General features: G+C 52.8%; 2 protein-coding genes across 4 annotated transcripts in view; one reads left to right on the top strand and one right to left on the bottom strand.

Moving 5' to 3' along the window:
* Positions 1-5,930, bottom strand: part of TMPRSS4 (transmembrane serine protease 4) — a 34,020-nt gene extending 28,090 nt beyond the window's left edge. For both annotated transcript variants that reach the window (XM_046685647.1, XM_046685648.1), the window contains exon 1: positions 5,653-5,930. In XM_046685647.1, the coding sequence (XP_046541603.1) occupies positions 5,653-5,655 (3 nt within the window). In that variant the 5' untranslated portion in view covers positions 5,656-5,930. The remainder of the gene's footprint in view (positions 1-5,652) is intronic.
* Positions 1-15,841, top strand: part of SMIM35 (small integral membrane protein 35) — a 73,078-nt gene that overhangs the window by 2,896 nt on the left and 54,341 nt on the right. The gene's annotated exons all lie outside the window — the stretch shown is intronic.

The following is a 15,841-nucleotide window of genomic DNA, read 5'->3' as shown; positions in this document are numbered from 1 at the left end:
AGAACCTAGTCGAGGGCTTAGCATACGTGTAATAGGAGCTGAACAAGTAGTACCTATTTTTATGCTTTCACTAGGCCAAGGGGCCTGACTTCAGGAGGAGAATCGATGGACTGGAGTGCACTGGGAGAGGGTGACTAGGGCAGTTAGGGGCCCTGAAATGATGTCACGTGACCTATGTGATCTCTCTATGAACACAGGGTTTAGGACGCAGGCCAGGGAAGCGAAGACCTTCAGTAGTACAGATGTGGTCCTTTAAAATGTGTCAGGCCACCTTAAGGAAGTGGCAAAGAGGATGCGGAGGATCCTCTGACGCGGGGGAGGTTAGAGAAACTGCTTTCTCTTGGCAAAGGGAAGATTGTTTTCAGCAACAGAAGCTGTGAGAGTCGAAGCCGGGTTGTGGAGGAAATTTCCACAGTAGCGGAAGGCAAGGACAGACAAGGGCTCTGCAGCATCCCTGGGGGGTTCCGTGGAGCCGAATCAGGGGGAGGGGGCGGGGCAGGAGTGGGTGGGGGTCACGGTCGTTCCCAACACTCTCGCTCTGGTCTGGGGTCTGTTTTTCAGGTGCGGTTCTATGTCAGATTTCAGTGGGGCCAAGAGCTCTGAGGCTGAAACGCATTTGGGGAACCCACCTCTCTGGAAGACCTCCAAGGCCGTCTCCTTAGGGCCTGGGGTCGGGAAGAGCTCGCTGTTAGCCTGGCACTTCTGTGGTCTGCTCCCATAGGCAAGACTAATCCCAGGCTTGATTTACTTACAATTTTCTCCCTTTAAATCCTCTCTCTATCCTTAGTGGTCTCCTGGTAACTTGGGTTTTTTTTTCCTAACTAGCATTGGATATGAAACTTTCTCTTAGTTGTCTCAAAAGGCTATGCCCGCTGGCTTCCTTCGTCCGTGTTTGTTCCCTCCTCAGTGACCTTTAGTAGATCAGCGAGGGATGCAGTCAACGACCTGGCCTTTCCTCCACTCGGTTCTGCCAGCTGATGCAGTCTTCACTCAATGCACATTTTGTTATAAAATCTATCAATTTCTAGGTAAGGAAGCAGGCCCCCTGGTCCTGCAGTTTCTAGTTCGAGTTCAAGTCCAGTTTCAAGTTCAGGTTTTGTGGGTCCACATCTTGGAGGAGAAGGAGGGCATAAGGGAAAGGCAGGGTGCTTGATGTCGAAATCCCAGACCTTGGAGTCCCAGCTCTGACTTTTCTTGGCTGAGTGACCCTTTCCATGTCACTTAAGCTCCATGAGCCTCGGTTTCCCCATATGTACAATGAGGACCACAAGGTCTTAGAGAGTTGGTGTAAGACTCAGGGAGACTCTGGATGTTAATGTGTTTCTCAAGCCGCAAGATGCTGCGCTCGCTGCATTGGGGCGGCTGTCGTTATTGTTATCTTTAGACCGCCAGCGATTCCTACCCAGCAGGATAGGTCCTCCCGACAGCCTGGCAGGACCCTCCTCCCTGGGGATGGGAGATGCGATCCTGCATGAAGTCCCAGTGTCGGGGTGGGAATGGGATGAAGGTGAAGTGGCGTAACCTCAGCTACATTGCCCTCTTCCTGTTGACACCCATGGGTGAACGAGTGCCCTGCTCCGACTGGGGTGGGGGGAGCAGATTACCCTGCCTCTGTTCCATCTATGGAGTATACAGAACTGAAGGCTTCGATTTTGTATACTCTTCTCTGAATCTCCTACAGTGTCTTGCCGGGGCTTAGCACAGAGGATATGCTCAGGAAACACATGCTGAATGAATGAATGCATATTGTAAAGGAAGAAATTGAGATGTAGGAAACGCCTAAAGCATTGGCAGGCTCAGCCCCACCAGCAGGTGGAGCCCAGCCGGACCCATGTGCAGGACATTTCGTGATGGAAGACACTGCTGCCACCCCTGGACAGGAGCCCACCCCTGGACAGGAGCCATCCTGGTCTCTTGCCCTCTTCCTCAAGGGTTCCTTTCATCTGCTCCCCTCTGAGAGTTCCCCGTAGCATGTGGATTATGCTAGGGAGCTGGAGACTGCCCTGGGAGGGAGGGGTGAGTCTTGTTTGCAAATTTCTCTGCTGCTGTGGTGATCATTAGTCAGAGCTGCAGGCTGCAAGGGGGATTGCCACATTGGCCCTGCCCAGACTCTCTCTTCCCTATCGCTGGGGTTTCCAGGCAGCTCAGGGCTGCCCCGCCCTCAGCCCAGCCCTGTCTGGGATGAAAACACCTTCGTAACACCTCTGGTAGAATCTGGCGTCTTTTCCGATCAGACTTGGCAAGCCTTGTTTTCAGTTTCACATAAGTCCGATTGCTGGTTGGTGGGGGTTTAGCTGTGGGTCATTTATCTGTCATTCATTCACAATCTTAGTCACAAGCATTTATCAAGTACCTGTTCTGTGCCAGGTCCTGTGCTAGGTTTGGAGCCGAAAGGTGGAAAAGACACAGACCCTGTCCTCAAGAAGCTCAGTCTGCTGGCAACAGATTTATAAAAAGATGTGGTAGGCGAACACAGCTTCAATTTGGGGGGATTCACTATCTCGGGGAATCATTGCCTCGGAATCTGAGGGGTTTGCCCAGGCAGAGGTTTTCATCAGAGCAGGGAGGAAGGCAGAGGGAAGAGGAGCTGCCTGGGCAATCGGAGAGGCCAGGAGAGTTTCCGGCCCGAGGGCATTTGTCTCCTGCTGTCTGGGGTTGGCTCTGGGGCTTCAGGAAGTTTGTCCAGAGTTCCTGAGCCCTGTTTTTGGTCTCTTTTTCCCATTTTCCCCATCTGCCCCGGACTAGTCTCTCCTCATTTCCTGCTTTCAGCTCCTCAGATTCTCTAGGTCTTTGTCATGGGGACAGGCCAGGGAGTGAAGGGTATTTGCTGGCATTCTCAGCGGTGGCTGGGAAGGAAGGCTGAGAGCAGGAGAGAGGCCTGGGGCGCATGAGGGAAGCTGACTTCTAAACCACTTCTCCACCTCATTAGCCAGGCCCACAGCTCGACCGCAGAGCAGGGGAGATGGAAGGCAGGCTGGGGTATGTGCTTCCACCTTTGCATATGCTGTTCCCTCTGCCTGGAGTGGCCCCTTTTCCCCACCTGCCCAGCTCCTGTGCAGCCCTCAGCCTCCCTGACCTCCAGCAAGGCCATGCGCCCTGATCTTCCTCTCACAGCTCCCTGTGTCACCACAGCACGGATCTCAGGGGTTAGTCGAACGTGTCTTGGTGTGATCGAATGATAACCATCTATCCCTCCCCACCTGCCACCCCTCTAGACTCTGAGCTCCATGAGAGCAGGACCTATGTCTGCCGTCTCTCATCAGCAAGTCCAGTGCTGGCACAGAGGAGGCACGCTGCCCGTTTAGTGGCGTGAATGAATGAAGCTGGATGCCTGCTGCCCTGCCCGCTGGGGAAGGTGGCCAAATTCTGGAGGTGTCTCCACCCACAGTGTGAGCGCCTGGCGGCTGCTGAGTCCCTTCCCTGGCCCAGCCCCACTGAGCTCCCAGGCACGGCGGGGACCCTGACTCCTAGCTCGATGTAGGGGCCTGCGTGACCGCCCCATGGGGACTGGACCTCAGCTGTGCCCCTCTGTGCTCCCTGTGCCTGTTGCTCCAGCCTCAGCACCCTCCCCCAAAGGCCTCTCCCTCTGCAGGGCCACTCTTTCTTGCCATTCACATGCAGTTCCTCCACCTCAACACCCTTCCCACCTTCTCTGCCTGGAGAGAGCTGCTCATCCTTCAGGGTCCAGCACAAGTACCTTCTCTTCTGGGACAACTCCCCGACTACTCCAGAGAGAATTGACTGCCTTCTCTGCTCCAGGGGTACCTTGCATCGCCTCTGGTATTGGATCTGTCACCTTCTCTTAGGATCCTTTGCTTAAAGAGCTATCCTTCCTCTGGATTTCGAGAATTGAGGCATGGGCCCCTTTTGCCCCCTTCCAGCCATCTGGAGGCTGGTCAAGAGCGGGGGCTGATTAAATGGTGGTTGGAAGGATGGACCTACTTTGAGGGTCACAGCAGCATTAAGACCCCCACTCAGGTAGTGCTAAGATGCAGCAACCGTGCGGGACTCCGACTCTGTCCAGGGAGGGCCCTGTGGGTGTGGGAGGAGGGGGGAGGGGAGGGGAAGGGCAGAACTGGGTCTGGGCATGAGTTGTCTGTCTCTCCCCAGGGCTGGGAGCTATGGTTATCCCGGCCTTATTAGAGGGAAATAGAATAATTAGGCACAGGTGATTTAACGGCTAGCTCAGGTGCCGGGAGCTCCCTGGGTCCCACCCTGGATCCTGGCCATGCTACCTTTGCCTTTGGGCCCCAGGCCTGTCCGCTCCACCACAGTGTGCCCACCTGCCCTCCTTCCTCGTACAGCAATGCCCAGCTCCTTCCCTGGGCGGCGGAGGGTCAATGCTGGCCGTGCCACCCACCTGTCATTTCCGGGAGCAGATTCCTATTAGTCACAGTCCTTACATTTGTCAGGCCTTCCTGGTTCCCAGAACCTATTCACATGTATTCTCAGACCGTTCAATCTTTCCACTAACCCTGTGTGCATGCAGAGAGGGTGGCATGGACAATGTTTCTACTTTACAGAGAGACAGAACGGGTCTCAGAAAGAGTAAAGTCTCAAGACTAATAGGCTCATAAGGGGGCTGGCCATTGACCTTCTGATCCTACAGTGAGGGCTCCAGTTACTACCTCCTTCCATGTCCCTCCCTCAAGAGGCACCCCAGGTTTCCCCAGTGTCACCAAGAAGCAGCTCACAGCCAGGTGGGCTGGCACTGCCTCCCCCTCTCTCCTGAGAGCCCCGGGGATGTTGCTCCTCTGCACTCAGGCTGGGCTGCTAGGGCGCTTCCTCGATGGGGACGTGGGGGGCTGGCGCTTCAGTCCTGGCTGACCCGCAGAGTAAAGCGGGCAAGCCCCTCCCCGACTCTGACCCTCAGCTGCCCCCGCGCCCGTGCTAGAGTTTTGCCAGACTTTTCAGAGGCGTGTCCTGGGAAATGCCTAGGCTGGGAGTTACCTGAGGGGCCCCAGCAGGTCATCTCTTTTCCCTGTGGACAGAGCACTTCCCCTCCCCTCCACTTTCATTTTCCTGTTGGTGGCCGGGCAACTGCAGCTTCTTGGCCAACAGTTGGAGAAGGAAGATTCCCTGGGTTCCACCTCAGGCCCAGCTGTTCCCTCTTCCCTCCCTGTCCTCAACTGATGAGATTGATTCTCTTTGCCCCAAGACAGTGAAGAAGGTCGAGGAGGAGAGAGGGCAGGGCTGAGAAAGAGACCGTGTAGATCTCCACAACACCCTAGGCTGTTCTGAGGCAGCTCGCTACTGTTTTCTTGATAAACAAAAGGAGTCTGTTTCCCCAGGGAGGTGGCATCAAAACAGCCCTTCGCCCTCGGAAAAAGAGTGCCAACCTCCAGCCAACAGCCCAGGAGACACTGGGCAAGAAAGCAGGCAGGATTTAGGAGGGGATAGTCAGGAAGGATCGTCCTGGCCTCTGTGTCTCAGCTTCCTTGGTGCTGGTGCAAGGGCTGTTGGCAAGGAGGGCAGGCAGGTCCTGAGACGCATAAGCAGCTGGAGTGTGGGGGCAATTGGAGTGTGACCTCTTTTTTAACCTAGAAGGTGTTATAAAATTCTCAGCAGATGACCTCTAAGGCTGCCTGAAGGGCACTTTATTAGGAGACCCACCCTCCCCCAGTCTTCGGAGCAGAGGGTCCCCACACTCACCATGCTGGTTCTGTGATCTTCCAGACTCCTCTATGGCCTGCAGCTGAGGTCGGCAACCCAAGTCAGGGGAAAGGCCTCCCCAGAGTGGGCCCGGGCTGGCAGCAGGTCAGAGATCCCCGGGCAGCATTGGCTGGAGGAAGCCTAAGTGCAGGGCAGGCCTTGCTCCCTCGGGTCCAGCATCCTTCTGCCCTTAGCCAGCAGGCTGCCTCCTACTGCTGTATTCCAGGAGTGGTTTGGGGACTGCGGGGCAGGTCGATTAAAAGAACCCTGCAGGTGAAGTTGCCAAACTGGAATGATTGTGTATCTTGTAACCTGACACCTATCTTAAGGTTTGGCACAACACCTCCCGTCATTCACTCACGGGCCCTTCGCCTCAGAAGAGGTGACACACCTAGGTGTCGCAAAAGCCTTCCCGCCTGAATGACTTCCACCCAACCGGGTGTTGGCTGACGGGGATGTCAGAAGGCACTGTCTCTCCTAGTTGCATGACTTCTCACCGTATGGGTGCTTGGTTTGGGGTTGTGGGAAGGTAGAGGAGTTTGGGGGGTGGGCTGCTCACTGGACCTGGACTGTTGCCACGTGTGGAGCAAGAGGATTAGGACAGCCATGGAGAAGGACGGTTTCTTCCATGAAGAAGACGAGGTATACCCCCTTCCCTGGACCTCAAGGGCGAAGCTGTCCCGTGCAGACCATCCCTTCTGAGAGCTTCTTGCCCCTGCTCACCAGTTATTAAATATTTTGCATATCACCCTTGGTGCCATGGCTCGGACTCCAGTCTCCCCTCCGTACGGGGTCACTTCTGAGTCACATCCTGCTGCATCCTGAGGCCTGAGCTCCCCATGGTCAGGGGGTGTGGAAGGCGACACCTTGGAACCGCAGAACCACAGAGCTGGAAGGGACACGGGCAACTGTCTTCTCCCATTCCTTTTGTGAGTGAGGAAACTAAATCCTAGAGAGGCAAAGCCAAGCGCCCAAGATCTCACAGTAAATTAGTGTCAGATTCCGAACAAATCCAGACCTCCTTCCATCTCTCAGCCTTGACCCTCCCCGGAGACCAGCCCAGGTTGGACCTGTGGATTGGCCCTTCCGCTGATAACACGCCCTTTCTTTAGTTCTCACAACAACCCCTGAGGAATATTTTGTTCCCATCTGACCGTTGAGGGTATCATAGTTTGTGGAGATGAAGTGACTGGCCCCTAGGTCACGCCGAGTTTTTGGCCGAGTTGGGACTTGACTCTGGTTCTCTCTCCTCTCCGTGTGAACAGGCTGAGTGTAACACTAGTGTCTGAAAGCCCTGTGCCTGGTCTGGGGAGATGTGCCCACGGGAGACCGCAGTGACGTGTGAGTGGGAGGAGTATGGGGTGGATGTCACCGATTGTTGGCCAGCTCTCAGCTGCCCAATGCGGTGTGGCTCTGAGCTTGCCTCCGAGCAGCGGGCTGGTCTGCAGCATCTCTGGAACCAACATGGCCCCAGCACTCCCCTTCTTCAGGGCGGTGGCCTTTAGAATTGGAGGTTTTGGGCAGAGTCTAGCGCCTGTGATTTCAGGACAGCCAACTTCAGGGGACAGGCTGCAAAGACCCAGGCAAACATCTCCCTTTTAAGGAGGACTCCAGCAGCCGGGCAGTGAGAGGCCAGCGTGCCACCTCGGACCGGGCTCTCCCTAGCCTTGGTTCCTCTATGTGCCAGGTTAAATATCCGGCCCCAGGTTTGTATCTGCTCACTGGGCGCTCAGGTGATGAACCAGGAAGGAGGTAGCTGCCTGGGCAAGAACGCTGCTGGGCGAGGCTTGTGGGGGACTGATTACTCAGCCCTCCTGGCTGCGGCTCTGGGCCCGGCAGCCAGGTGGGTCGGGGAGGCCTGAGAAGGAGGCACGTGCACAGGAGGCGGGCAGGGCTGCTCAGATGGCTGGGGAGGAGGAGGCTGCAAAGCCTATAGGTGGAAGCACAGAGGCCTGGAGAGAGCAGAGGTCTCAATCCTCCCAGGTGCCAGGTGAGAACAGCCGGCAGGACCCCCCATTCATGCAGAGGCAGCCTCTGCTCCCCAGTCTGTCTGCCTCCAACGGCCGTCTCTTTGCTACCCATCTCTTTAAATTCTCCTCCTGTTTTCTTTCCTCCTTCCTCTTTCCTTTTGTGCTCCTTTGATCTCCTCTCTTTCTCCAATCATGTTTCCTCTTCCTTCTTCCTTTCCCTCTTGTTTCGAGCATGTGGGTCAAGCTAGTGAAGTCTCAGCTGCAGAGCCCCTCTCTTGCACGGCCCCTCCAAGGCCGGGCGGGGCCCCAGCCACAGGTTCACGTGGTCATGTGTTTCTGTACATTTTGCAGCAGGTTTTTCTGTCATACCTTTTCTTGTAGAGGGATCCTCGAAACAAATAAGCATCAGGCCTCACAAAGCCTGGCTCTCCCTTGGTGAGGAGCATAGGCTCTGGGAGCCTGGAGTCCTGAGTCCTAATCCCAACCACACTGATGATTTGTGACTCTGGGCGTTTTATTTAACCCTCCTGAGCTTCACATTCCTCCTCTGTAAAGTGGGGATAAGAATAGTACTGACTTCATACGGTTGTTATGAGGATTAAATGAGATATCTCTGTCTGGCACCTAAAAGAGACTTCGTCACTGGAGCTGTTCTTCCCGTTCATTTCACAAAATGTGTGTTTATGGAGCTCCTGCTAGAGCCGGCTCTTGTGCTGGGCCCTGGGGATTAGGAGATACAGACACAGCCCTGCACACACTCATCTCATGGTCTGCTGGAGCGGATATGGCGCATCCACAAATCACGCAAGGTTAAGAAGGCGTTCTACTTGATGTAAAAAGAAAACTCTTCAGGGGTTAAGATCCTTCTTCATCTTTCACTGCCCTCTCTTTCCCTCCCTTCCTTCCCCCTTCCTTCATTGTCTCCCTAGGACTTTTTTACCTAGATATGTAATTTATAGGACAGTGTATCAGTTGCCAGTTGTTTCTGATTGTACATTTGATTTTAATATCAACAGCCCTTTGCCCATGCATGCATGCATCCATCCAGTGAATGTTTTCTATGGTGTTTCTGGGGTTAGACACTGTGATTGCAGAAAAATAACTCTGGCCTTGGAGAGCTCAGTCTGCCCACATACTGCACTTCCCCTATTAAAGCAGGAGCTTCTGAGGGCACCAAGCCCTCTAGATGCTTCCCGCTCAGGGCGTGTCTGCAGAACCAGCAGCAGCGGCATCACCTGGGAGCTTCTTAGAAACGCAGGCTCAGCACTGTCCTCGCTTTCCCAGACCTCCTGAATCAGGAGGAATCTGCGTTCCAATATCCCTGGGTGATTCGTATGCTCCTTGAAGTCTGAGAAATGCTGTTCTGGATCTCTTCTCACGCTCAGGAGTGGGTCGAGGTGGTTACTTCTGGAGTGAGCTGAATTCAGAGACTGGACCTCGACCTAGATGAACCTTTGGGGTTCCTTCCAGCCAGCAGAATCTATGGTTCTTTCCTCTGAGCCCAAGTAATTTGAGATCAGTTTCAGTGACAGGCCCTTTTGTTCGAGTCTCTCCAGGAATTAAGCAGAGAAGGGTGCAGCCCGTGGACACGTGCTGGCCACAGCCCGAATCAGCCCAGCCAAGCGGCTCTCAAGTGCAGCATGTAGGGAATGCAGTGCCTGTCCTATGGCGACAGCAAGGGGCACCTCGGCTCGCTGTGAGGGATGCAGTGTGGCTCTCCGTTGATTCTCTGACTGTCCAGAGGGAGTTTTTCAGTACTTAGCAACCCTTCTCCCAAGACATGGTTTGGGGCCCCAGGCTGGAGACTTGAGCCTCAAATATCTGCACCAAAGGACTGGGGAAATCGAGGGCCCCCGACCCTGGCTGACCCCTTTTGTGTGGGAGTTGCTGTTCCTCTGTGACCCTTGCCAGGAGGAACTCCCATAGGTGCGGGAACTAAGGCTGGGTGTGGAGTTAGGGGAGACAGGTGTGTCTGAGAATGACACAAGACCTTTGCGTCAATAAGACATAAAAGTAAAAAACAACTAACACGTAATATGCGCTCCTGTGTGCCAGGCTTTTATGCCTGTGCAGAGAAATTGGGTTACGTGATTGAGTCCTTGCGGCCACCCTAGGATGTGGGCGCTGCCGTTGCCTCCATTTTACAAAGGAGGAAACTGAGGCTCAGAGAGGGTTGGGACCCGGGTCTGTGTAGCCTAGGATGCCCAGGTCTTTTCCATGACATCGTGCATGGGTAGGCCCTGCGTGACTTGTGGAGAGGGTATCCAATGGCCTCTGTGGCCCTCCAGGGACCTCCAAAAGCTATTCAGGCCCCCGTGGTACCAGGGCTCTGGGTGGGCCTGCCTGGGTCCCGGGGGCAGTTTCCACTTTGCCCGTGTAATTTGAAATCAGTCTGGGAAAAATCCTTGTCATTCAGCCCTCTCCCCCTAAATGAGGCCAGGAATGAATTTCAGGTTATTTCTGAATCCAGTCTCTCTCTCTTTTTTTTTTAAGATTGGCACTTGAGCTAACATCTGTTGCCAGTCTTCTCTTTTTTTCTTCTTCTTCTCCCCAAAGCCCCCAAGTACATAGTTGTATATTCTAGTTGTAGGTCCCTCTGGCTGTGCTGTGTGGAACAGTGCCACAGCATGGCTTCATAAGCAGCGCTGGGTCCGAACGGGCAAAACCCTGGGCCACCAAAGTGGAGTGCACAAACTTAACCACTCGGCCATGGGGCCGGCCTCGTCTTCTCCGTCTTTTCATCTGTCTCTAGAGGATACGTTTTGAACTTCACTCTGGTTTAAAGAAGCAGGGAGGATGATGGCGCTGGGAGACATTGCTCTTCATCCTAACTGTGCTATAAATTTGAGACCATGAACATATAGGACTTTGATGATTTTTTTAAAAAGAATCTGGCTCAAATTAAGCAGTATAGATGGAAACTTTAAGACATTTATTTTCTCAGGATCCAGATAATCAACAGCTTCTACATGGAATAACCTCCATGCACAGCTTTAAATCTTAACTATGAGGGCTGTGTCACCTACCAGCTGTGTCACCTTGGACATATTATTTAACCTCTCCGTGCCTCACTTTCCTCATCTGTAAAATGGGTGACAATAATAAGACCTACTTTCTAGGGATGTTGTGAAGACTAAGTGATTTAATATTTGTAAAGTGCTTATAGTGGTGCCTGGCACACAGTAAGTGCCATATACATCTTGTCAGTGAAGGGAAGATGTTTATTGTCTCTGTCATAGGTGAAATGAATCATTACCTTCAAAATGTATTTTTTCATTACTGGCGCCATGTATTCTATATGTGTCATTAATTCTTTATCGCTTCATCACCAGTGCAAGTTTTTATTCAGGTTCTAGCCCCATCTTTTGCAAGTTGTGTGGGTGAGGGCAGGACCCTTAACCTTTTCGGCCTCAGTTACCTGCAGGGTTGAGATAGCTGCACCATCTTCCCCGTGGGGTGGTTGTGAGGATGGGGGGAGAAAATGCTTGTGGGGGGCTTTGCCCACCGTAGGGAGGACTGTCCTTGTAAGGGAGGAGTTTCTCATAGACTGGGACGTGTGAGAATTTAGCGGGCCCTGATGTAGCCCATCTGCCTGCTCCAGCCTGGGAGGCGCTGGACAGTCCTGCAGCGGCGGTCCCTCTGGGTTCTCAGAGCTGTGCTGAGTTTTGTTTGTCATGTGCTTGGCTCATCCTGTGGGCTTGTTCTGCATCCCCTCCCCTTGCAGAGGTGGTCCAGCCCCCACGTTCCTCCTTTCCTGGCCTCTGCCTTGGCACCTCTCCAGGAATGGGACTGCACCCCGATCCTTGGAGAGGCACAAACAGAAAGGGCCGGGTGCAGGCAGGCGGCTGAGCCAGAGGAGAAGGCGAGGCCAATCAGGGGCTTAAGAGGACAACATGCCCAGTCCTTCTGGCCTGGCTACTTAAGGACACCATCTGGAGGTCCTGAATCATAAAATGATCCAGCTCCGACTTTCTGCAGAGGTACCCTGGCAAAGGCCTGCTGCGGAGATGACAGCAGCTCCTAATTCGTCCTGGGAGCCTACACGTAAGTGGGGTGGGACCGGCCTTGCAGGTACGGGGGGCGTTCTAGCACAGGCAGTGGATCCAGAAAAGGCGGTGTGAGTGTCAGTGTCGCATCTGGCATTGACAGGGAGAAAGTGCCCTGACTGGTGAAGAAATACCACACGGCTCTGTGTACAGAGCTTTAGAGGAACAAAGCACTTTTTCTCGTTTGACCTTCAAAACAACCCTGTGCAGTGGACCAGAGGACTGAGGTTCAGAGAAGTTGAGTGACTTGTCCAGGGTTCCACAGCTACTAAGACGTCCACCCGGAACTGACCAGCCCCAAGCCCCTTCAAGTGGTACCTTACCTTTTATTGGCAACTTGGCAGAATATGCTTCTGCTGGATTGTAGATGCCCATACTGGGTTGAATAATGTCCCCCAAGAATTTATGTCCACCCGGCTCCTCAGAATGTGACCTTATTTGGAAATGTGGTCAATGTAGATGCAATTAGTTAAGTTAGACTAGGTCATGCTGGAGGAGGATGGGCCCTTAATCCAATGCGATTGATGAGAGAAGACACAGACACAAACATGCGCAGAGGGAAGATGCTGTGAAGACCTCAGGGAGAGTGCCGTGTGAAGATGGAGGCAGAGATTGGAGTGATGCTGCCATAAGCCAAGGAGCGTCTGTGGCTCCCAGAACCTGAGCGGGAGGCAGGCAAGGAAGGTTCCCCCGCTGGCTTCAGAGGAAGCACGGCCCCGCCACACCTGGATTTTGGACTTCGGGCCTCCAGAACTGGAGACAATCGAATTCTGCTGTTTAAGCTGCGCAGCGCACGGTACTTTGTTCTGGAGCCCCAGGAAGTGGATACAGCGCCCGTGGCAGGGGTTGTGTCTTACTCTTCTTTGTTCTTCCTGTTCCCTCCAGAGCTGCCATGTCCTTCCCCGTCCTTGACACTTATACACCCAGAGCGGCTCAATCCTGGTAGCCCATCCCCTAGGTAGACAAGGGTTTCAATCCTTGACTGAGATTATATTCATTGCAGCAAATTCACCTGTCTCAGGTGCCTCATTAGACACCGTCACACCTGTCTAATCCTATTTGGCTCTGGCTTTTATTTAGTGTGACATCTACCTTCTCAGCTATACCAAGAGTGTGCCCTGTGGGCATGATGTTGTCTGGGAGGGCAGGTAGACGGCGGTGTGGCCATTGTGCCTTGGGAACGGGGTTTTGTCTTGCAGCCCCCTCAGAGAATCCCTGAGTCCTTCGGCCTGGGGCTGGTGATCTCAGGCTGGCGCTGAGGGGTCATGCTGGATCTGCTCTCGGCCGTCAAGCGTGGGCTGGACCAGTGAAGGTGGGTGTAGGCCTGGGGCCATGGCCTTGTTTCTCGGGGGGCAGAGATGCTGAATTTTCTGCTTTTGCATTAGGAGGCCCTCCAAGGCGAGCATCCGATCTTGCTCAGGCTGTCACATAAAGGGAAATCTTGAGAAGGGCAGTGACCCTCCCTCCCAAAAAAGGTATTTCCCCTACCAGAGCCATTGAGCCAGGCCCTTGCAGATATTTGAGTCTAATCTTTGCCTGTTTACTGTTTCTGTCGCTGTCCCTGGATAGCCTCTTTATGCTGGGACTTCCTGCTACTTCTCCTTGCGCTGAAGGTGGGCTGGGAGGGGTGGAAGGAAGGCAGGTTAGGGGTGATGGAGAAGAGGTGGTGAATCAGAAAGAACATGGGCTCACTTTGAGTCCCAGCTTAGCGATCTTCTAGCTAAAGAAAGTCTGAAATATGTCTGGAAACTAGGCTCGCTGGAAGAGATCTCATTTATCTTTGTAAATGAGTGCCTGGCACACAAAAAGTACTTAAATGTTGCTTGAGTAAATTTAGTTTCAAACACAACTCCTGGGGGCCAGCCCTGTGGCCGAGTGGTTAAGCTTGCACGCTCCGCTTTGGCGGCCCAGGGTTTTGCCCATTCGGATCCTGGGCACGGACATGGCACCGCTCATCAGGCCACACTGAGGCGGCATTCCACATGCCACAAGTAGAAGGACCCACAACTAAAAATATACAACTATGTACTGGGGAGATTTGGGGAGAAAAAGCAGAAAAAAAAGAAGATTGGCAACAGTTGTTAGCACAAGTGCCAATCTTTAAAAACAGAACAAAAATGCCCCAAAACCAAAAAAAACCCATCACTCCTGCTGCAAAGGGAGATAACTCTGGCAGGAGTGTAGGGGAGGGTCGGGGAGACCAGGTAAGAGGCAGTTGCAATGGTTAGGGGGAAAGATGGAGAGGGCCTTAATTAAGGCGTGGTCCGCAGGGATGGAGAAGATGAAGAGGAGGGGACATATTCTTCATTGATATTCTACACCGTGTTGTGCCCTATGCTATGTGCTATATGTAAGATAACTAATTTTGTCCTAATAACCTTGCAAACTCAGTCTTAACGTTCCCGTTTCATAGATGAGGGAACTGAGGGACCTGGCCCAACACCACACGTTTTGTGCTTGGCGGGTGATCAGAGCACAAGCTTGTGCAGGACGATGGCTGCTGGAATTTGAGGACATTGCTGATGCAGAATCCAAAGGTCTGGCTGTGGGAGGAATTGGGGATGACTCTGAGGTTTCTCTGTGGGTGATGAGTTGACAGTTGTTAATGGGACCATTAACAGATGAGTTCATTGGGTTGACCCCGTTGGAAGAGGGAAGGCTTTTAGATTGCCTACGTCTAGGCCTTGCCAAATCCCGCAGATGATCATTTATTGATAATGTTGGTTCCTCTGGCTTGCCTGAGTGCTTTTGGCCACGAAGTGATGCTCAGGTAGAGGTTGCTCAGCTCCTTGAGGCCACTCGGCCTCCATGGGATTCCTAGGATGCCGACACAGTGCCGCCAGGTGGTGGAAACCTACTTCCTTACCCCGGCTCCCCACTTTGCTTCCAAGTAGACTTATCTCAGGCCTGAAAGGCCATCAGTGAGCAGCACTTCATGAGGTTCAACATGCAGACCCGGTCCTGGCTGTCCCTCACGCGGTCTCCCTTAGCTCTGCTCCTCTCCCTCCCCTTTACCCAGAATCAAAGTTCTTGAACTTGAAAGTCTCTGGCCCAGGCCGTCCCTTGACCTCATCCTGGGCTCTGTGAGAGTCTCTCATTCATCAGACACTTACTGAGCACTACGATGTGCTGGGCACTGGGGACACACAGAGGAATGAGGCACCTCCCCTGCGTCTGCAGCTCTTTGACAAGGTGCAGATGGTGACCTGGCCGGATATCTCACTGTGATCTGCTGGTGAGCAAGGCGGTGGAACAGCAAACAGAGCCAGAGTCAGGGCAGCCCACCGAGGAGGTGACATTTGAACTGAGCCTATGAGCGTGAACAGGACTTGGTCAGGTGGAAAAGTGGGAGCCAAAGGGGAGAAGGGCATTCACAGCGAAGAGAGGAGTTTGTGTGTGTTTGGGGAACCAGCTATTAATTCTATTAAATAAATAAATAAATAAAAATTAATTAACATTTATTGGCATCTTCTCTTTGCCAGCGTTGCGTTGGGGTCTGGGAAAAGAAGTAATACGTGGCCCCTATTTTGAGAAATTCATAAGACATCTTCTTTTGCAGGACCTGTATGCAAAATAGGGCATTTGGACACAGACCTGTGCCCAGACTAGAAGTTCCAAACTAGGTTCTTGAACTCAGGGATTATGCAAGATGATCCATTGGGATAGGAGAAAAAAATACTGAAACTTCTATTTATGTGTATTTTAAAATTAAAACTGAAGAAAGAATTTGAGCTTTTCTAATAGTTGCTCTATGGGTTGACCCTGGTACTTGCACTTAGCCCCGATGTCACACATGTTGCGTGGGTCTGATGGGGTCTGAGGGAAGCGGGGCATGGGGACGTCCATGACAACCCACAGATGGGTCCTTGCATCTTCACCCACTTTTAGCGTATTGTGACCTATTTACACTTGCTCGTGAAGTGGATTTGTGGGTGGTCTTGTCCAGTTTTAACTAAACAGACCCTCACACAATGGACAAGGAGCTTAGTGAGTTTTCTGAAAAGATACAGGAGGTTGGAGAGAAGGCCAGTAATGCAAGCATAAGTAGAGAGCAAGGAAATGGCAAGGATGTTGCTCCCTGACTCTTAGAATGGGCTCCTCATTATCTTTCCATCTTAAGTTAAAAACTATAAAAATCTAATCATAATTGATAGAAGCTGACCAGAAATATTC

The sequence above is a fragment of the Equus quagga genome, chromosome 14 (assembly GCF_021613505.1).
Source record: "Equus quagga isolate Etosha38 chromosome 14, UCLA_HA_Equagga_1.0, whole genome shotgun sequence".
NCBI classification, from domain to species: domain Eukaryota; kingdom Metazoa; phylum Chordata; class Mammalia; order Perissodactyla; family Equidae; genus Equus; species Equus quagga.
Note: the sequence above shows the minus strand (reverse complement) of the source record. Positions and strands in the feature narration are given on the sequence as shown.